This window comes from Passer montanus, unplaced genomic scaffold (genome assembly GCF_014805655.1).
Source record: "Passer montanus isolate IOZ18808 unplaced genomic scaffold, ASM1480565v1 scaffold240, whole genome shotgun sequence".
NCBI lineage: Eukaryota > Metazoa > Chordata > Aves > Passeriformes > Passeridae > Passer > Passer montanus.
The window spans coordinates 97112-118922 of NW_024367038.1; the positions used below are offsets into that span (position 1 = coordinate 97112).

Here is a 21811-nt window from a genome sequence, read left to right on the forward strand (position 1 = left end):
AATATCAGTAAGAGCTGAATTCCCTCATAGAAAAAAAAAAAAAAGCTTATAATTGCAGTATTGCCAAACTCCAAGAAACACATCAGCAAGTCTGCCTAGATCATGGGTTTATTTTTACCTTTAACACTGACCTCTCTAAATGTGCTCTCTGGTACATAAGTAAATTTCCTTCCTTCTTGCCCAATAAAAAGACTTGGTAGTGTAACTCAGGGAAAAAGTCTGCAGATTTGGGAGTAAAATTCACTTGAATGAGCCTTAGATAATGAAAGCAAAAATGAAAAAAAATACTGCTTTCCACTCTGTTCATGGAAATTCTGTGTCATCTGTATTAATAAACCACACAGCATAAAAGAAACAATCATAATTACACTAATTATCTCATTTCAGCACAGACAACTGTCAGGAGGCCACATTATAATTATTGAGGAAAAAGGAAGGCACAGAGCACTGAAATGTTCAATCAAGGAGACAAAAATCAGTCAAATGTTGTGTTTTGTGGCAGAGCTTGGACCTGGCTGCAGAACAAGCTGCTGTTTACACATGCAAGGCTTTGATAAATAATTAAGGGAAGCTTCTCAAGCTCCAGAGTATAATAAGCCTGACCTCATACAGTCACTTCTGTGGTTACAAGTGGATAAATACAGAGTCAGCCAGGACATCTCAGTGCTGTTATTTTTAGGGAGATATTCACAGGAGAAAAAGGAGGGATTTTTTTTTAACATTGCCAAACTCAATGGATAAAGGCTAATAGGCTAATTCCCCCTTTTATATTTTTTATCACTCTCTCCTTTTCTCTTGTATCTTTGTAGCCTTTTATGCTTCACTGAAATTTGCATTAAATTCACCAAACTGCTCCAAAGTTGCTTAGAGAAATTAATAACTCAATTCTGTGTGCTTTATATCCCCAGGAAACAGCAAGAATCTACAAAAAAGCACAAGAATCTGTGCTGAGGTGCTGAAGAAAAGGCCTTACCCACAGCAGAACTTTCAGCAGCCGCCTGTAGGGTGAAAACAAAACAACAAAAATGTTCTTTATTGCAATTACAACTGGAGCTGGGATCACTGGAGGGTTCCTGGAACCAACAGTCCTGCTGGGGTGAGATAACAGATGTTCCTCCAGCTGTGCAGAAACCACCCAAAATTTCATTCTGAAACTGCCTTGTTGAACAAATTAAATGATTATTCCTTAATTGCTGGCCCCCAGCTCTTCTGAGAATTTTTAATCAGGGGGAAATCCTCATTGTGGAGCAAAAAAAAAAAAAAATTGAAACTGCTGCTTGCTTGCCAGGATGGGACATAAATATTTCAGATAAAGGTGTAGCCTCTCTCTAAGTCACTTTTTTATGCAGAGGTTTAGGTTTTCTGTGGAGATCTCTCTCTGGGAAACAGAAAATTTGGTGGTGATGGTGTGAATACATTGTAATCCAGGCTAAGTTTGTACCATCCTCCACCACAGATATTCAGGTGAGAATTTGTGCTTCTGATGTCTCTCAGTAAAAATAACAGGCACTGAAAAGCACAATTTAAATATAAAGCACAGAAAAATGCACATTGGGTATGCACTGGTTTTGTGGTTTTTTCAATATATTGTGGGGGAAAAAACACTTTGGGGGGGAAAAAAAGGTTTGAGCCAAATACCAAGAGCTTTTCTAAGTTTTTTAGTAATTCATTCAATTTCCCCTTGAGTGGAGATGGGCCAGGGTGAGGGCTGAGTGTGGGGGATGTTTTTATCCTTAAAAAATAATAAAAAAGAAGCATTTAAATTAAGACACGGGAAGAAAAAGTTTAAATAAAGATGTGCCCTTTAAAATTTGGTTTATTTCGAACAAAAGCATATTTTAAAAGGCTTTAAAAGTCTTAATGCCATTTCCATGAACAAGGCCTTGGACAAACCCCATGAAGGTAACATTCCCAGGCTAATTAATTATTTAAGCAATTAGCACAAATCCTGCCATAACAAACACTTGTTTATTCAGGGCTTCCCTGCCCTATATGAGCACACAAATGCCACCCTCATGCAATGCAGCTTTACCCAAGTGTAGTGTTCATTATTTAATTTAAGTATTAAGTTATTAAATGGACAGAAAGTTTACAGCTCCATATCCCATTCATTCTGAAAGTTATGGACCACAGAATCCACTCTTTTCCTCATAAATTGTTCACCAAAGCACCTTCCCTCCCCGCCCTAAGACCTGGCACAGACAATCCCCCAAAATCTGTGTAAAATTTGGGTTTTTAAGTGGTGTTTGCCATCCCCTCAGGGCTGGAAGGGCTGAAGAGGATGTGGAATGAGGGAGGAGAGAAAAGGGATCTGCAGGCTGCTGGAAACTGCACAGTTCAGTAAAGGTGACTGAAGGTGGGGGAAAGCAGAGGTGCCAGGGTGGCACGGGGGGTGTCCAGGGGACAGGCAGGACCTGTCCCTGCTGGCACCAGGACTCTGAGCCAGCCTGTGCCACCCCAGCAGCAGCAGCAGACAGGGACAACACGCTGTCTCCATCCCAAGCCAGCCCGAACCCAACCGAGGGAGGGATGGAATTCCCAGCTGGGAATCCTTCCCCCCAGCCCACACTGGGCTCTGAGCTCACTCTGCCACCCGGTCTCCAAGAAGTCACAGCAGGACCTCCAAAAAGAGGTGTCTGCTGGGCACAGAGAGACCTGGTCTCTCTGGAAAGTTTAATTTTGTTTTCCCAGCTGTGCTCAAACCCCCCCGACCCAGCCCATCCCTCGGGGCCGCAGTCACTGGCAGTGCAGCAGCTCTTCCCAGCGAATGGGCTGCGAAAACACCTCCCGCTCCAGCCACAGCTCGTAGGAGTAGTGGAAGTCCTCGGGCAGCTCCAGGCGCTGGCCCAGCACGCTCTGCAGGCAGTTGTCCACCGGGGCGAACTCCGAGTCCTGCGGCTTGTCGTACCTGCGGCTGTTGAAGGCTTCGATGTTGGCCCTCAGCGTGCATTCCTCAGCCTGGAAATCCCACGGCCTGGCGTCGATGTCTGCAGGGGAGGAGGAGCAACACCCAGATAGTGTGGGAAGCGCCGCTCTGACCAGGTTTGAGCAAAAGAAAGGCTGGAGGTTTCATGTGAATTAACCAGAGCCACTCCTAATTATTATAATTCCTAACCAAATCCCATTAGGTGTGTGTTTCCGTTTAAGACATCCCATAAAAATGTCATTACTCCTGCATTAAGGATTATTTAAGATATCCCATAAAAATGTAATTATTCCTGCGTTAAGGACTCTCTATAATTACCCAGCCATGCTTTTTTCACAAAAATCCCATCACTTTTACTGAAAATCTCTGCTGACCACTGGAGCCGGGATCGAGATTTAAAACATTTAAAACCTGATGAGCTCATTATGAGCTCCTAACCACAAATATTTTAAAATTTGGGCAAAGATAACTATGAATGATAATAACCGATAATAATCTGCAATAACCGTGACATTACATCATATTATATAAACTGATAATATTAAAAGTATCCCAGTATTTTCACGAGCTCTAAATCTGATGGGGCAGAACGGCGCTGTGGAACTTCTGGGAGAAATCCCCAGGAGTGACAGCAGTTTTAGAGCACTGAGGCCAGGTGAAGCAGCCTGCAGAGCCAGGTGAGGCAGCCTGCAGAGCCAGGTGAGGCAGCCTGCACAGCCAGGTGAGGCAGCCTGCAGAGCCAGGTGAGGCACCTTGCAAAGGCAGGCGAGGCACCTTGCACAGCCAGGTGAGGCAGCCTGCAAAGAGCCTGCAGAGCCAGGCGAGGCAGCCTGCAAAGGCAGGCGAGGCAGCCTGCACAGCCAGGTGAGGCAGCCTGCACAGCCAGGTGAGGCACCTTGCAAAGGCAGGTGCCTGCAGGGCAGGACTCACCGTTGCCGTAGGCCCAGTCGTCGTTCATGCGGTGCCGCACCTTCTGGTAGATGGCAGACATGGTCTTCATGTTGCTCTTCCTCCACTGGCGGCCCAGGTACTTGGTCTGGATCTTCAGCAGCTTGAGCACGTAGAGCTGCATCATGGCCTGCTTCACCTTCAGAGCCCGCTTCAGGATGGGGGCGGATTTAAACACCACCAGCATCTGCCAGGAAATCCACACCCGTCAGTGCAGAGTGCTTGGGGAGCCACACAAACACTGCCTGGGCTGGGGTGGGCACCAACACCCGGGCCTCGTACACCACAAACCCCCAGGAGGGAGAGCAGGAGCCTTCAGCACAACCAACACTCTCTGCACGGGCCTTGGGGGTCACAGAAATAATGTTGTTTGCAGGAAAAAAACTATTTCTGCATTTAAGGCTCAATGTGTGAAAGGAAAAAGGGAAGATGATGAGGAGCAGAAGCTCCAGCGCTTCCACAAGGAATGCTGAGCACCAGGCTGGGCTGAACCCACCATGTGGAGCCAGGGAGATGCTCCAGGTGAAACGCTGGAGGGTCCCAGGGGGAGGGGGCACCCCCTTACCATTGTCCTCGAGTGTTTCCACTTGGTCAGCTTGTTGAGGATCCTCAGCAAGTTAATGCAGGAGAACAAATTCCTCCAGCAGAACTGGTTGTTGTCTCCAGCTTCCTGCACGGGGAGAAGTGCAATCCTGACCACAGCATTCATCAGAGATGTCCTTAGGCAGAAATCTTTATTTTTATTGTCTGCACAAGCCTTATTTCTGAGGGAACACAAGCAGCAGAGCTTCCTCCTCACTTGGGTTATCATCAGCAGATTCTGGGGAAAACCATTCTGAAACACTCCAATCTTTAATCTGCTTTTAATTTAGAGTAAGAACTAATAATGGGATAAATCCCATTATTCCATCATGGGAAATATATTTTGTGGTAGGTTTGTATTCTTTGTTTTCAGCCAGGGAGAAAATTTCAGCCTGGTGATCACCACTGCTTTTGGTAACTGTATCAATTAATTCATGCTTAGAGCAGGCATTTCCAGTAAAAGGAAATCACAAATCAACTCAGGATGACAAATAGCAACATTTGTATCGAGAGGATGAGACCTCTCTGTAACAAAAATCCCCTCCAGCTGAAGTGCTGCTGAGACATTGTTTTAAATATTAGTAACTGTAAACACCCCCAGCTCCAGCTTGTGGAAATGCTGCCAGTGGCACTTTGAGGTTTAATTCCCCCACTGCAGTAACTTGCTCCGTGTTTGAACAACTCCAGGCACAGGAGAAATGTCCCACAAAAATCCTGTTTGGGGATTAGTGCAAAACAAGGGCTGCTGAATTTATAAACCACTCACAGCCAGCTACAGCCTTCTTAACTCGGGGCAAAAACTCAACCCATTCCAGGATTTGGGCACCGTTGGGAGGGGTTGGAAAGCAGATTACCCAAGAAAATCCCACCAGCACAACCCCTTGGCTTTTAAAGGCACGTGCCAGACAGAATCAGGAATCTCTGAGGTTGGAAAAGACCTCCAAGGCCATGAGTCCAAGCTGTGCCTGATTCCCCCCTTGTCCCCACCCCTGAGTGCCACATCCAGGGACACTCCAGGGATGGGCACTCCAAAGCTCCCTGGGCAGCCCCCGCCAATGCCCGAGAGGCAGCCAGCACTGGGATGCCACCACAATGTCACCAGGATGCCACTGGGCTGCTTGTGGATGCTGTCTGTGCTTTGGGGGTCCCAAACTGCGCTGTCCCTGCAGTGTCACATCGTGCCCAGGTCTAGCCTGGGCCCTCTGCACCACGTAAAATTCCCAAAGATGCCAGTGGAATAAGCCATATCCATTTCTTAGGCTGGTGGATTTGTTTGTCACCACTCTGATGACGTCGCTACAGATTCAAGGAGGGGAGGGTCTTTCCATCAGATTTATGGAAGGAGGGAACAGGCCACACAGGCTTTAATACCCCCTCTAAGGGGTGGGTTAAGCCCTTTGCAGACCCCTCTGGAGTGGCAGGAGAGGGGAGATGGGGACTGGCCAGGATTTGAATCCCCCAGCCACTCCTGATTTACACTGGGGGGAGACAGCAGTTACCCCACAGACCCCCTGGGAGACAGCAGAACTCATCCTGGTTCCCTTGGGAGAACCAAACGCACGTCACTGTGCTCACCCCACTGACAGCAGAATCATCTGTGACATCCTCTAAGAAATGTGCAATGCTGGAATGTTGAAATCACTCATCAGAGTGGTAAAAAAACCCCTAAAACAACGCATGAAGTGCTGGCTGAGAGAAATATAAATATGTGCACAAACTCATGCCTCGAGTACCAGGGTGTGTCTAATTCCTATTAAATCCTTACTTCACGTGTTCCCTCCCAAAGATGAACCCTCGTGGTAAAATTCAAGTTGATTTCTGCATGTTTTCTAATTAAATTGCTCTCCCTTGAGGATAACATCCACGTCTGCTGGAGGAAAGTGAAAAGTGCTGTCCTTGAATGCGACAGCTCTCAAATTGTCCAGACCCTACTGGAATATTTTCCCTAAAAAGGTTCAGTTCTCTCCTGCAGCCTCAAGGCAGATTGTGAGGATTGCACGAGCCATGCAACCCTCAGTGAAGCTCACTAGATGTCCCCATTGATCCAGGATACAAAGCAGTCTGGCAGGGCTGGATGGGGACACCCAGCAGCACCTTCAGCATCCTGTGGACCTGGGGAAAATCTTTCTCTCTGTTGATTTTGACCTTTATACACCTGAGAAAAACAGCACAGGCCTCAGGTTGCAGCAGCACCATGAGATCATCCCTGCCTGGACTGGATTTGCTCGGGATCCTTCTCAATGATTTAGGGTCTCCATTCCCTGTCCATTATTCCCTGTTAACTCCAAAGCCTTGCCCTGTCCAACCCCCTCTGCACGTGAATTACTGTATTTATGAACCTGCCAGCGTTATTTTCCCATCTGCAGTCTGTGTCTTTGCCCAGCCCATCCTCTGGCCACTCTCTGGAATACTTAGAGCTCCTCTCTGTGGGGAATTTGGTTCATTCCTGAAACTGGTATCTCACAGAAAGAGTGCTCAGAGCAACTGAAACCTGGGAGGCAACAGCCTCTGGGTAAATTTTCTTTCAAAGCACAACAGTCTTGTCTGGAAACAGCCTCAGACTGTGCCAGGGGAGGCTCAGGTTGGACATCAGGAAGAATTCCCTAGGGAAAATGGGGTCAGGCCTCGTCAGGGGCTGCCTAGGGAATTTTGGAGTCCCCATCCCTGGAGGAGTCCAAGGAATTCCTGGATGTGGCACTCAGGGCTCTGGGCTGGGGACAAGGTGGTGTTTGAGCAAAGATTGGACCTGATGATCCTGGAGGTCTTTTCCAACCACAACAATCTTGGAATCCTGTGATTCTATTCTGTCAAAGGGAAAACCCTAAACCCAGCTATTTCTATGGGGTGCCCAACAGCAGCAGTGCCTCTTCCCCACTTCCCCACAGCTGACAGTGACTCAGAATAGTGATGGGAGGGATTTTCAAGCCTGGAGGGGAAAAAAGTCTAATTTTGGAAAGGCTGGGGGCTACAGAAAAAGAAGACAGAGAACAGAAAACCCAAATCCTTCCTCATGCTGTCACAAAGAGCAATCCTGGCCACAAAAACCCTTCCTGTGCTGCTTACCAGACTTTCTGCTGTGAGCTCAGGCAAGTCACAGACCGTGCAGTGCGGATAATCCAGGACGGAGATGCTGCAGCAAACAGGAGAGAAGGGGCTCGTTAGCAGCCAATTAACGTGAGAGTAATTTCTAAGGTGATCTGTATGATCATGCCCAGGAACCTGTAACATTCTTCCTGCTCTGTGCCTGGAAATGCAAGAAGTGATCAGGGTGGGGAAAATCCCCTCTCCAGCAGGGGAAGCAGCCGCGCACAGACAGCTCCAAACGGGATCCCAGCCTCAGCTTAATGGAGCACATCGATGCCTCCTGGCTCCAGAGCTCCAGCCTGAGTGCATTAACAAGCACTCGAAGGATTTGGATCCATTAAGACAGGACAGATGAGTTATTCATGTGCATATTTAAAAAGGGGGGGAAAAGTAAACAAAATAGATCTGAGGTTCACAGGGAGGCATTTGTTTGGCAGCAAGAAAATTCATGGTGAGCGAATATTCAGAATATCAGTTTTGTCAAAGGCCTCCAGGCCTATGGAATTTATAAAAGCAGTCAATCAAATCCACCCAGAACTGGAATTTACACCTCCCTGGCTCAGAGTGCCCAGCTGCACATCCCACCCGACTCACAGGTGAATATCCTACCTGTGAAACCTCCACCTCAGAGCAGAGGAGGGAGCTGAGTGCTCCTGGCATACATTTCCTCCTCGCTTAAAGCACAGAACCAAAAATATTTACAGCAGGAGGATCAACATATTACTTCCTGTTTTTCTGTGTGCCTCCTCACACAGACACAACCATGCCGTGCAGGAGACAGACCAGCCTACGCACACAGCTGAAGAGCAACAAAAAGAGCATCAAAAGGGAAGAAAAAGGATCTTTTTATCATTCCAACATCCCTGGGGAGCTCCTCTCCAAGCAGAGAAACCCTGCCCTGGTGAGCTGTGAGAGATCTGTGCTGTCTCAGGTCTCTGATCCATGCTGGTCCAGCCAGTGCCATGCTCAAAACGGGGCAGGTGCCTCTCTCAGATCAGCAGTAAAAGGCAGTGACAGCTATGGAAAACCTGAAGGAGTCAGGAAAGCTGAATTACAGCTGTAAAAAGTGGGAAAGACCTGGAAGATCCTACCCCATGTGGCCTTGATGAAGCTGTGGCCCAGAGATGCTTGGTGGCACTGGATGGCTCCCCAGGAGCCCACGTGAAGATGAAAATTACTTTATTTTAAAGATTAAGCCTATTTTATTTTAGTACTATTTCAGCAGCCCAATCAGAGATTGGAAACCCAGCATCCACTCATCCTCATCATGCCAAAGGGATTTGCTCCCCCCACATATTTCTGTAGTGGACAGGACACCCCAAAGCCGTGTGAGGTCACCAGGGTCCCCCCAGGACACCAGGGCTCCCCAGCATGAAGGCTTCCTGCCCCACCACCTCTCTGTCCCCCAGCAGGGGCTGTACCTGTTTTTGGCAGTGATGTAAGACATGATGTTCTGGTTGAAGAATTTCAGGATCAGTGGGATGCAGTTGGCAAACACCAGGTGCTGGGACACGTACTCAAACTGGGGGAGAGAAGGGAAACGGGTCAGCGTTGGCTGGGACAGCTGGGAGTGGAAACCTCTTCCCAGCCAAAAGCAAAACACTTTGCCCCAGACACCTCAGACCATTCTGTCCCCGAGGTTTGCTGTGTAAGGTCTGTGTCGTGCACAGCAGCTGGAAAATTCCATTTTCCATAGAGAGGACACGCACACTTCACGGCAGTGCTTTGGGAACAGCTTTCATGGCTTTTCAAAATGAAATCTATGGCAAAACATTGTGTGAGGAAGAGGGAAGGAGTTATAGCTATTGCATGAGAAAATACAAGAAATCCTATTGCTCTCACACGCTAATCCCCGTTCTCTTAGAAATTTTGACTGGAACAATATTCCTATTTTCCTGCTTGCTTTTAATTCCTCTCTCCCTCAAAGCATTAAATGGTTTTCAAGGTCCCTTCCAACCCAGACCACTCTACAGCTCAACAACACAACAAATCTCTCCCATCCTCTAAAGACACAAACTGCAGCAAAACCCAGTCCTATCCCTCCTGCCCTTCCCATGCCTCTCCATCCAGATCTCCAGTTTGAGAGGGAAGGAACAGTTTGTTCTCATCCCAGCCTGGTGCCAGCTGTCGGCGTTGGCACACCACAGATGACACAACGCCACAGATGACACAGCAGTGGGATGTGCTGGTGAGTAACCGACCCTTCCAGCCCAAACCATCCTGTGCTTCAGTGATTCCTTCATTTCGGACCTGCTGGAGCTCTCACGGTGCTCCCCGAGACCACCTTGGTCACAGAAAGAACAAAACCACCCAGATCAGACACAAAGAAAAGCAGAATCAGGGGGTTCAGGAGACCCTGCAGCTTTCTCCAGGCTCAGCAGCAGGCTGCAATGGCCCTCCTGCCTGGGGGGAAGAAAGGAGAGGAGCTGCTTTGAAGTGAGAAAAATTAATGAAGGGATGTGGGGGGGGAGCAGAACAAATGTAGGATTGTAAAAATGTGGGAGTTGGTTTCATTTTACCCAATCCAGTACGTGGATTTATATTTATCCTCAGTTAAATATCAGTGGGTTTTGTAATGCAGAGGGATTTGTAGCGTGCTGAAAGCTTTAATAGAAAAAAACCAGAAAACATTAATTGTTTGACTTGCAGAATGAGTGGAAAATTGGGCCACAGCTCATATTAGTCCTTGGGTTTTTTTAACCAAGGAAAGCCCTGGAGTGGGTGCAGTTTGATTGGTGCCATGCAGATGGAACAAAAATCACATTGGGAACAAAAATCACATTGCAACCACGACCCAGATCTCCTGCCTGTGTTGAAACTGGAGCCCCAAGAACCCGATCCTGCCCAAACCAGATTAGGTGACCTCGTGAGGTCCTTCCCAGCACTATTTCTGGGCACTGGAGATGACAGAGCAAAAGAGAGTCTTGCCTAATCGCCTTCCTCTTCCCCCTTCTGCCAGGGAGGCTCGTGCTTTCTCCTAAATTTAACCTGAATGGATATTCCCAGAAGTGTAAAAGCTCCTGCCATGTGAGTAGAAAAGGTGTTGTCAAAGCTCAGCGGGGTGATCCCTGTACAAATCCTGGAGCTATGGAAATGTCATTACACTCCTCATGGAAACTCTTCCCAAAATTCTTCCAGGAGAGGGTTTATCAGGACCTTCAAGCCCAGCTGGGCAACAGCCATCCCTTCCTCTGGGCTCACCTGGTAGATGTGGTTGAGCTTGAAGTGCTTGAGGAGCAGCAGCAGCAGCGCCGAGATGCTCTTGACGATGATCTCCTTGTGCCTGTTCACGTCCATGCCCAGCTTCATGCTCTGCAGGACGGTGATGCTGGGAGGAGGAGAGCAGCACCGTGGCTGGGCCAGCAGGGAGCCCAAGGGGCTGTGCAGCTCTCCTTGTGGGTGAGCTCTACCAAACCAAGCACCTTCTCTCCCCCCAGCACCCCCATTTCCACCCATCCCACCTGGTGATGCCAAAATGTGTTCAAAAAAGAGGAAAAAAAGGTGGATTGCCCTCCACCAGGAATCCTGGTGGAGCAGTAGGGAGGACACCTCCTATGTGCTGCCAAGTCTTTATGATTTGGGTCAATTAGCAGGATTTTATCATTTGTGCCACTTAGCTTGGAGCGGCTGCACTCAGATCACTGCAGCATCACTTCCTTGGCTTTCACAGCTCTGCCCTGGTGCCAACTGCAATTTACACCTACCCAAACAGATACCCCAAATCTGGAGCCCCCCAAGCCTATTGGCTCTCCTGCCTGGCCCAAGACTTGGTGGCCAGGCCGGGATGGCTGGTGGCCCCCTGGTGAGGGACTTACGGCATCTCTTCAGGCAACACATCTGCCAGGATGTTGATGGAGTCAGTCTTGGCCTTGGAGGTGGGTGCAGCAGCCAGGAGGATCTTCAGCAAAGCGATCTGCAGGAGAGGGCAGGTGTGAGGGGATGGTCCAGGAAAGGGAATTCCTTCCTTCTCTTTCACTTGCTGGAAGTGGACAACTCCAAGACAACTCTAGAGGGTTTCATCACACCACACTCAACCTCTGGCAGACAGGACAAGAGTGGGGAGTCAGCAGCTCTGTTTGATCCTTAACCTAAGGCAGAGCCTGAGCTCTGGCAGGGAGGGTAAAACAGCACAAGGAACACACGGAGTTTCAATGCACTTAAATCTCTGTCTGTCCCTACAGAGCCCACATGACCCCATCAGAATCCTCTGAATCCCTCCTTTTGGACTTTCCTCGCAGCTCTGCTCAGGATTCCCACCAAAATCCCACCAGCCGGGTCCTGAACACCCTCCTGTGCTGAGCTCCCAGCCTGGCACCATTCCCTGCTCCAGAGCTCTTCCCTCCTTTTTAGGAACGGGGGCTTACCATGTACTGGGGGAGATTGTACAACATTGCTCGGTACAGCACCTCACAAGGGGTTTCTTGCACTTCCTCTTCCCCCTGGGGCAGAGAGGCATTAAAAACAAGGGGAAATGAAGCAAAAATAAGCATGGATTTACGCTGACACCTTGGAAGCCTCCCACCTTCTCTCTGGTGAAGCAACTTCCTTCTTACCAGAGACATGGGGCACTTCTCCAGCTCCTCCTCGTTCTTGATCTGGACATCCGAGATGGAAACGTACTTGTGCTGCCAAAACACACAGACAGAGGCAGAGCAGTGTCACAGCTGAGGGAGGAAAGGGCCAGCAGTGGGCACAGCAACGTCCCAGTGAGCTGGGCAGGTCACAGCAGAGCCACGGCCACTCGTCCCTGTGTGGGACATCCCTCTGTCCCCTCACACCTCCTGCCTTTGGGTACTTGCACCTGCTCCTTCTAGGAGCTCTCCGTAAGGAATTAGAGGGACAACCACCTCCAAAGGACAACCCAGACCTTGGATGGGGTCAGGTGGCCTCTGGAGGGGTCTCATTCCCTGTGGAGCACTGCAGGAGGTGAGGCTCGCCGTGCTTCCCCCTGGGAACAGCACATTTGGGAATGGATGTCCAAACCCAGCTCTGAAAGTCTGTCTCCTTCAAAACAGGAAACAGGAATGCTACACCTTGGATAAAGGGAAAGTAAAAATCCTGGAGAGGCTTCTTGAGGACTCAGTTTTTAATTTTTTGCCTCAATTCCTGCAAGAAGCTCCAAAAGCTTTTCCTGTGGCTCCCAACTTTTTACTCCCTGCAGTTACTGTGTTTCAGGGAGGGTGGCCAGGAGGATCCACGTGGTGGACATCCCATGTCATGCATGGAGCCACCATCTCACCTGCTTCAGGGTCTTCACACTTTCATGGATGGGCCGTGGGAGCCCTATCAGGGTTTCGGTGTCCCTGGGGGAGAGGAAAGAAGGTCAGTACTGGGAAGGAGATCCATGCTCAAACATTTCCATGTCATAACAGGTAAAAGAGGGAGCCTGGAGTCTGCTGAACGCATCCCAGATGGGTCAGGAACTGGGAGAGGTGTTGGCCTGAGCTGCTGCCCTCCCACCTGCTCCCCATCATGAGACAGGAGACAGCCTGCACAAGACAGGAGAGACATCGGGGTGAAGAACTGGGGTGAAATCAGATTGATTCAGAATTTGGATGAAATCAGATTGATTCAGAATTTGGGCGAAATCAGATGACATCAGAAATAGGGTAGAGCCCAGCACTGCACCTAAAAATGAGAGTACCCTGCTGGGGCTGTCCCAGGATGACTCTGCACCCGCAGCTTGATTTATTCACAAACTGGGTAATTCGCTGTGGATACCAAACTGGCTCAGCTGCCTTTCACATCCAACCAGTTCCTGGCTCGGGCCAGCGGTCACTTATTCTGGGCTAGGTCTGATTTTTAATAGAAAGAGGTCCCTGGGGAGCAGAGTGTCTCCAGGAACATGTTTTTCTAGCACTGCTTTCATTGCTGCAGCTCTGGCAAAGCCAGCCCTGCCTCATCCTGAGCATGTCTTGAGCTGGGAAAACCTGAGCTTTGTGCACACCTCCCACCACTTAACCCCCAGAGCTGGAGGCTACAGGGCAGATTTTGTGGGTGAAACACTCACTGTCCCAGCGTGAATCCGATGAATTTGTTCCTGCTTGCTTCCAGGAAATGGTCGATGTCTTTCTGTCTGATGGAGCAGCGGGGAGACAAAAACAAGGAGAAGGTTGGAAAGCAGCCACAACCACAACCTCAGACTCAATTTCTAGAGACCTCAAGAGCAGCAGGCAAAAGCCACCTTTGCCCTCACTGGCTGGGGAAAACCTAAACCATTTGTATTTGCTTGTAACTCCACGGGAACATGTGAGTAGATGGGGAGGACTTTTCTACAGCCAGCAGCTTTGTATCCACCTCCTGTGCTCCTCACACTCATCTCCAAGGAGCATCTGCTGGTTCTGAGAGAACAAATGTTGTCTCCACGGTCTGTCAGAGCACACGCTGCTCCAACAACAGGCTGACATCTTGTCCACCTTGGGCATCTTTCGTGGGAGCTGCTCGGCAGCTCTGCACTACAAGCAGGACACGAGCTGTGAGCCAAGGCTCTCCTGGACAGAAAGGAATCCAGCTGGATCTCCAGCCAGCAGCCAAGGAAAGCAGCAGCCATTGGATTTCAAAGCTGAGAGTGTTCAGTGACGTGGAGCACCACAGCACCACCATGGAGATCCATGTGGGAAACCAGTTCCTGCTGTGTTTCTGCTAGGAATGCTCTGGACAGACTGACTTAACCCTGCTCCTATCTCAAAAATATCCATTTGCTCCTGTGTTTTAAAGATACTGGATTAAATCCAGGCTTGGGATAAACAGAAAAAAAAAAAAAGCAACAAAACCTCACATGGATCAGAGGGAACGGGGCAGAGGTTTTCACCCTCTTTTCCTACTATTCCCTCATTTCATGTGTGGATAGCTGCCTTAGGAAGGAAAGGCCCCAACTCCTTTATCCTTAGGTGTTTTTCTCTGCCACTAAAAAAGGCTTCACCTGCCAACACAGGGGTCCCACTCACCCAACAAGGTGTCCTTGACCAGCTCCCAAGATGATTAGTCAAGGACTTTGTGCTACCAAGATCCACTCGGACCTGGCTGGGAAAGCTGACCCTGCTCCCACAGCGCCCCAGCACAGCCTCCTTCCCTTTGGGATACCCAAAACTGCATCTCCACTTATTGGCCAATCAGTTGGTTTGCCCATTCATTGGCTTGGGCTGGGTTTAGCTGAGCTCTTCCCCAGAATTTACACACCAAACGTGACAAGTGGCCAATCTGACAAAAAGAGAAGCGGCGCCACTTCAGTTCAACCTCCCAGGGGCCAAAACACTTCCCGAAAAACTGCCACGAACTCCAGGACAGGCCTGGGGAGGGGAACGGTGACACCAGGTGGCTTCACCTGACTTTGGGGGCCCAGGGGAGCCCCTTGGGGAAGGACACCCTCTCGAGGGGCGGGCGCTGGGCCGGCGCGGCGGCGAGGATCGCGTCCCGCTCCAGCAGGTCCAGCTCCCCCTCGAGCCCGCCGTCCACCTCGTCGCTCTCCTCCTCATCAACCCCTCCTTCGTCATTCTTGAAGGGGTCTCTCTCGTTGTAGATATCCAGACTGTCTTGCTTCATCAGGGGCTGCAGCACAAGGGGAAGGAAATGTTCAAGTCACTCCAAGGGTTTTATTTCCCTCTCAGGTGCTGGCAGCAGATCTCTCCATGCTGAAAGGATCACGCTCTCAGATGTTCCTCAGGTAAGGATTTCCCTCCTAGCTGCTGCCACCAAAGCCTGCACAAGAATAACTCCTTCTGTACCTCTAACCTTGCTGCTCTAGGAGGTGTGACCCCGTTTTCCACCTTAACTTTTGGGGCTTCCATCTGACATCTCTTCCTCAGCAAAAGGCATTTCCATCCTCAGAGCACAACACAGCAACTCAAGAGCAGAGCTAAAAAAAGAACTTGCTGTGAGCAGTTTGCTCCCTGGTGCTTATCAGCCCTTTGCCATAAGGTCAGGATGTCCTCTGGCCTCCTCTGGATCAAACACCCCGTGGGGCTGATCTGTTGCAGTTGAAATTGGTGGATGAAAAACTGAACATGCTCCAACCCATGTGCACTGAGAGCCCCAAATCCCCCCAGCATGGGCAGCAGGGCAGGGGGATCCTGCCCCTCTGGAGCTGTGAGAAACCCGATCTAATGGAAGGTGTCATTTGGAACTGGATAATCCTCAAGGTCCCTTCCAACCCAAACAATTCCCTGAGCCTAGAGCTGGAAAACACCGGAGCACTCGGAGGGGAAGGGGAACCACCACCACGAGCACTCCTGGCTCCTCCTGCGGGTGCTGCTGCAAACCCCTGGGCCCCGCAGGGACGGTCCCGCTCTCACCCTGCGGCTGCGGTGGCTCCGCTTCGGCGGCGGCTGCTGCTGCTGCTGCTGCTGCTCCAGCAGCTCGATGGCGTAGGTGGGCGGGGAGGCCGCACGCATCCCCCGCACCACCTGGATGCTGTCCTCGGGCAGGGCCGGCAGCCCCAGCTCCTCCCGCCGCCGCACCTTCATGGCCTGCAGCGCCTCGAACCCGCCCAGCGTGAACTGGGGACACACAGGGCACAGCACGGAGAGCGTGGAGCACACACGGAGCACACACGGAGCACACGGGGAGCACACGGGGAGCACACGGGGAGCACCCAGCCCTCCCGGCAGCTCCCAGCTGGGCCCATCAGCCAGGAGAGCCGAGGTGAGGGCACCACGGCACTGGTTCGTTCTCCACACTCCTCCCCACCCCACGTCCTCAGCCCTCTCATCCCAGAAGGAACTTGTGTCCAGGTTTCCTGTGTCAGCTCCCGGTGCCATCGTGGCACACACGGAGCACCCAGCCTTCCCGGCAGCTCCCAGCTGGAGCCATCAGCCAGGAGAGCCGAGGTGAGGGCACCACGGCACTGGTTCGTTCTCCACACTCCTCCCCACCCCACGTCCTCAGCCCTCTCATCCCAGAAGGAACTTGTGTCCAGGTTTCCTGTGTCAGCTCCCGGTGCCATCGTGGATAACCCCATCGTGGCTGGGCTGAATGGTGGGGACCTCCAGGCTGTTCCAGACTCAAAGTTTGTGCAGCAAGGAAGGGTTTGCACTCACCAGGAGCACCTTCCAGAGCAGGAGCAGGACCTTCTTCATGGGGAAGTGTGGAGCGTGGCCGCTGCAGAACTTGGTGACCATGGTGAAGAGCAGCAGAGCAAAGGGCTCCTCAGAGTGCACGGGGAAACCTGAGGAGAGGGACCAGGGCTGGGCTCAGAGCTGTCCCCCATCCCCGAGCTCTCCCCGCTGGTCCAGCACGACAAAGGGACCTCCACGGGGCACAGTGAACTTTGGGGCTCACTCAGCTCCATCCTGAAGGTCTCCCGGCAGGTTTTCCACTCGGGGGGATCCGTCTCCTGCTCCACACGGATGTTCTCCACCAGCAGGTACATGACACTGAGCAGCACCCTGCCAGCACAGCACAGGGGGCAGGCGTGGGGCCACCGTGTCCCCAGAGGGTGTCCCACCCCCCCAGCACCGGGGGTACCTGAGCTCCGTGCTGTCGGCCAGGGAGATGGCCGGCTTCCTCAGGGCGCTGCTGCAGGCCTGGCTGTTCCTGCAGGAGAGGCAGCAGCTCAGAGCAGCCCCTCCTGCCCAGGCAGACACGGCTGTGGGAACGGCACACGGGGTGTGGGACACGGGACACGGCTGTGGGAACGGCACACGGGGTGTGGGGCACGGGACACGGCTGTGGGAACGGCACACGGGGCACGGCTGTGGGAACGGCACACGGGGCACGGGACATGGCTGTGGGAATGGCACACGGGGGGTGGGACACGGGACACGGCTGTGGGAATGGCACACGGGGGGTGGGACACGGGACACGGCTGTGGCACCTCCCAGGGAGGAGGAGGAGGGATGGGAGAGAGAGCATGAAGAGGAGGGAGAAGAGGGTTGAAGAAGAGTGCCAGGAGGATGGGGTGAAAGAAGATGAAGAGGAGGAGGAGGAGGAAAAAGGGTGAGGACTATAGGGAGAAGGAAGATGAAAAGGAGGAAGGTGAGAAGGATGAGGAGAAAGATGAAGAGGAGGAGCAGGAGGATGAGCAGAAAAAAGATGATGAGAAAAAGGGTGAGGAGGATGAGGAGAAAGAAGATGAAGAGGAAAAGGGTGGGGAGGATGAGGAGAAAAGATGAAAAGGAGGAAGGTGAGAAGATGAGGAGAAAGTGGAGGTAGAAGAGGAAGAGGAGGATGGAAGAAGAAGGTGAGGAAAGTGAGGAGGAAGAAGATGAAGAGGAGGAGAACAAACTGAATGGAAGAAAAGGAGGAGAAAGCAGAGAATCACAGAATTATTTTGGTTGGGAAAGACCTCCAAGGCCATTGAGTCCAGGAAGTGAGGGGTGAGAAGAAAGAATGCAGGGAAGGGGAGGACAGGGAGGGAGAGGTGGGCGAGGGGCAGTCCTCTCACTCAATCTCCATGTTGAGAAGCTCCAGGAAGGCAGAGAAGGTTCCCAGCTGGTACAGGAGGAAGCTGTTGTGCCGAGCCCAGTGCAGGACATCACCTTCATTGTCACAGTCCCCAAAGACACCTGCAGAGGCCCCAGAGAGAAACACAGCTGAGGGAGGGTCTGCCTTTGGACCCTGGAGTCCACAGGACCACCCTAGGCAGGAGCTTCACTGCACCAGCCCCGAGAAAGGCTTCTCCCAAACCCCCACAGCAGCAGATCCGAGGCCACATCTGAGCAGGGGACGTGTCCTTACCCTGTGCCAGGTACAGGATGGCCCGTGCTGCTCGGAGCCTCTTGTCCCTGCTGACCACCTCCAGCCCATCCAGCAGGCGCATGACGTAGGCCTTCTGCTGCGCCCTGTCCAGCTCCAGCCACCTCCTGCCGGGCACTGGGAAGGGACACGAGGCCCCGAGTGACTCCCTGGGGTCCTGCTCGTGTCCCCAGGCAGGGCTGCTCAGCCCAGAGCTGGTACCTTGGGTGTGAAAATCCTCCTCGAAGCATCTCCTGTTGAGGCTCAGCTCCGGCTCCTCGGTGTAGCTGTACAGCTCTGATGGAGACAGGGGCCAGCGGGGACATGGAGGAGCTGCACCCTCCTCCTCGTTCCCAAATCCCTTGGGACAGAGACCCCAACTGCTCCCTGAGCCCTCCTGCAGCTCCAAGGGCACCTTGTGGCCACCAAGGCCACCAAACTCATCCCCTTCATCCCCTGGCTGGGCTGCTCCCAGCTCCTGCTGCAGCTGCAATTTCACTGGGGTTTTTGAGGGGGAATTGGAGTCTCCAGCAGTTTGGGAATGAAGGGAATGCAGGAACACCCAGGCAGGACCTGCCCTGATCCCCCCGCCAGCAGCTCGGACATTTGGGGTCCTGCAAATGGGGGCTGGACCTGGAGGGACACGGTGCTGCACCTGCTCTTTGTCATTGCTGCCTGTTCCACAGAATTCCTGCCTGCTCCTGTAGGATCCCTGCCTGCTCCTGTAGGATCCCTGCCTGCTCCTGTAGGATCCCTGCCTGCTCCTGTAGGATCCCTGCCTGTCCCCACAGAATCCCTACCTGTTCCCACAGAATTCCTGCCTGTTCCCACAGAATTCCTGTAGGCTCCCACAGAATCCCTACCTGTTCCTATAGGATTCCTGCCTGTCCCCACAGAATACCTGCCTGCTCCCACAGAATTCCTGCCTGTTCCCACAGAATTCCTGCCTGCCTGTTCCCACAGGATTCCTGCCTGCCTGTTCCCACAGATTTCCTGTAGGATTCCTGCCTGCTCCTGTAGGATTCCTGCCTGTTCCCACAGAATTCCTGCCTGCCTCTTCCCACATATTTCCTGTAGGATTCCTGCCTGCTCCTGTAGGATTCCTGCCTGCTCCCACAGAATCCCACAGCCCCGAGGGGCTGAGCAGCACGCAGGACTGGAGCGATCCTGCAGGGGAGGAGTGTGGATCCCTCGCAGAGGAAATGTGTTTTTGCCAGGCCAGCTGAGATACACGGAGCTAAAAATAACCCCATTTTCCCCGGACAGCGGGCCGAGGGAGCAGAGGCAGCTGGAGCCGCCACACAGCGGGGACACCGGCGACAAGGACACCCCGACAAAGGGTGCCACCTCCCGCCTGGCTCTGGCACCGGCCTCTCCGCCCCTGCCACCCCCGCGCTGTGCCCGCGTCCCCAGCGAGCGGGTGGCACACACCCCGCTGCTGTCACTGCAGGGACGGCTCCTCTCCGCGTCCATCCCCCATCCCGGCGGGTTTCATCTCCCTGCCTGCCGGGCACCTGCAGATAACCACGCACACCCAAAACCCGCTTCACCTGCCAGCTCGGCGCCGTGGCCGTCCGCATCCCCGTACTCGAACTCCAGGTTGGGACAATCCACGGAGCCCTGCGAGAGCGGGATGGGGTCAGCAGGGGGCTGGCACACCCCCGGGGATATTTTGGGATGCGGGATGGCTGCCAGCGCTCGCAGCCTTTGCGCCAGAGCTGCTCCAGGGATGGGGCTCCGGGCTGGAGCGGGGACTCCGCGCTGAAAGCGCGGCGGAGATGTGGAAGCCGCGGGTAAAAACAGCATTGCTCAAACCCCAGCGAAAGCGAAGGCACGACGCAAAATGCCGGTGAATGTCTGGTGCATTTCAGAGTCCTAAAAACAAGCCCCGGGGCTGGATCCCAGCACAAGCCGGCGGGAGGATGCGGCGGATCCCCGAGCTCGGCAGCGCAGATCTGACAGCTCCCGGGCCGGGCTTCGCCTTCCCCATCTCCCCCTCCTCCCCTGCGGAGGAGGAACTGGAGCATGAAACTTGGCCGGAGGATTCCGGCGGGGCAGCGAGCAGGCAGACGAGCCAAGGCCGGCACCGCGCCGCCCTGCCCCGGTGAGGGAGCACGTGAGCGGGCAATCAACGCAATTAACACCATTCCCCGCGCCGAGTCCCGGCGGCCCCCCTCGGCAGCCGGGCTGGAGCCGATGTGCATCGGGCGATGGATGTGGATGAGGCAGGAGGACGCGCGGCTCCGGGACGCCCAGGAGCGCTCGTTCCTCGCCTCATTCCTGCAGCCCGGCCCGGGCTCCTAAAGCCGGGCAGGAATTCGGCCAAGCGCGTGCAGCCCTAATCCAGGGGGAAAAGCAAATCCCAAACTCACGAGCTGGGGGCACGGCTTGGACGCCGTTCCCAGGGACCCCTCTGGGGTTTGGGAGCCCCAGGGGTGGCTGGACGGTGGCCGGGGACATCGGATCCCGGTCCTGCTTCCCCAGCATGGCGCTCACGAAGCCGCAGCTGGGGCAGGGCAGCCCAGCGGGGCTTGGTGGTTCCCCCGTGCCCCGGGGTTATCGGGGCAGGAGGGGACAGCAGCACCGGCCCTTGATGAGGGGCAAAGGGGAGCCTGCAGAGTGTGGGGGAGCCCAGGGCCCAGGTGGGACCCCAAAACTCTGCAGCGGGCTCTGGGCGTGGGGCTGGGAGCTGGCAGTGCCGGGGCTGAGCCAGCCCCCCAAAACTCTGCAGCTGGGTGTGTGCGCGGAGCGGGGAGCTGGCAGTGCCGGGGCTGAGCCAGCCCCCCAAAACTCTGCAGCTGGGTGTGTGCGCGGAGCGGGGAGCTGGCAGTGCCGGGGCTGAGCCAGCCCCCCAAAACTCTGCAGCTGGGTGTGTGCGCGGAGCGGGGAGCTGGCACCGGGGACTCCCGCTCCGGGCTGGGCATCGCAGGACGCTGAAGCCACCCCAGCCAAGAGCCCAGTTTGGGGCAGGGAGCACCCCCCAGACCCGGAGCTCCCCCAGTCCTGGATAAAGCTCCTTCCGCAGGAGCCCGAGCCCCGGGGCAGGGACCCCTGCCCCACAGCCGGTCCCGGGGGGTGCCGGCACCGAGCTCCGCGCTCTTACCTCGGACTCCTTGCGCTGGCTCCTGAAGAGCTCCCGGCCCTTGGGCTGTGCCTGTGGCTGTGTTTGTGGCTGTGGCTGTGTCTGGGGCTGTCCCGGGCGGGCCCGGGCCGGGCCCGGGGCTCCGCCGCCTCCCGCCGCCTCCATCCCGCGGCCGCCGCCAGCACGTGGGGGCCGCGCCCGGCCCCGCCCCGCCCCGCCCATTGGTCCGCCGGGACCGGGGGCGTGGCCTCGGGACACACCCCCGCATCGCCATTGGTCCGGAGCGGGATGGGGCGGGGCCGGGTAACGGCGGAGGGAGCCGGGGAACCCGGGGGTCCCTGGGATGGGGGGCTGGGGACACGGGGGGTGTCCTTGGGATTCTGGGGACACAGGGGGGGTCCTTGGGATTCTGGGGACACAGGGGGTGTCCTTGGGATTCTGGGGACACGGGGGGTGTCCTTGGGATTCTGGGGACACAGGGGGGGTCCTTGGGATTCTGGGGACACAGGGGGGTCCCT

General features: G+C 53.8%; 1 protein-coding gene across 1 annotated transcript; it reads right to left on the reverse strand.

Moving 5' to 3' along the window:
• Positions 1 to 1798: 1798 nt before the first annotated feature.
• STRIP2 (striatin interacting protein 2) lies at positions 1799 to 21534 on the reverse strand. Its single transcript, XM_039711190.1, has 21 exons — positions 21315 to 21534; positions 19762 to 19831; positions 18434 to 18508; positions 18215 to 18349; positions 17922 to 18042; positions 17003 to 17071; positions 16817 to 16923; positions 16576 to 16703; positions 15832 to 16035; positions 14865 to 15088; positions 13551 to 13616; positions 12780 to 12843; positions 12094 to 12165; positions 11905 to 11979; positions 11356 to 11453; positions 10742 to 10868; positions 8962 to 9062; positions 7520 to 7586; positions 4440 to 4544; positions 3857 to 4061; positions 1799 to 2987 (listed from the first exon to the last, which is right to left on the reverse strand). Exons 1-21 carry the CDS (start codon positions 21513 to 21515, stop codon positions 2737 to 2739), a joined length of 2565 nt encoding a protein of 854 aa, XP_039567124.1. The 5' UTR covers positions 21516 to 21534; the 3' UTR covers positions 1799 to 2736.
• Positions 21535 to 21811: the final 277 nt, after the last annotated feature.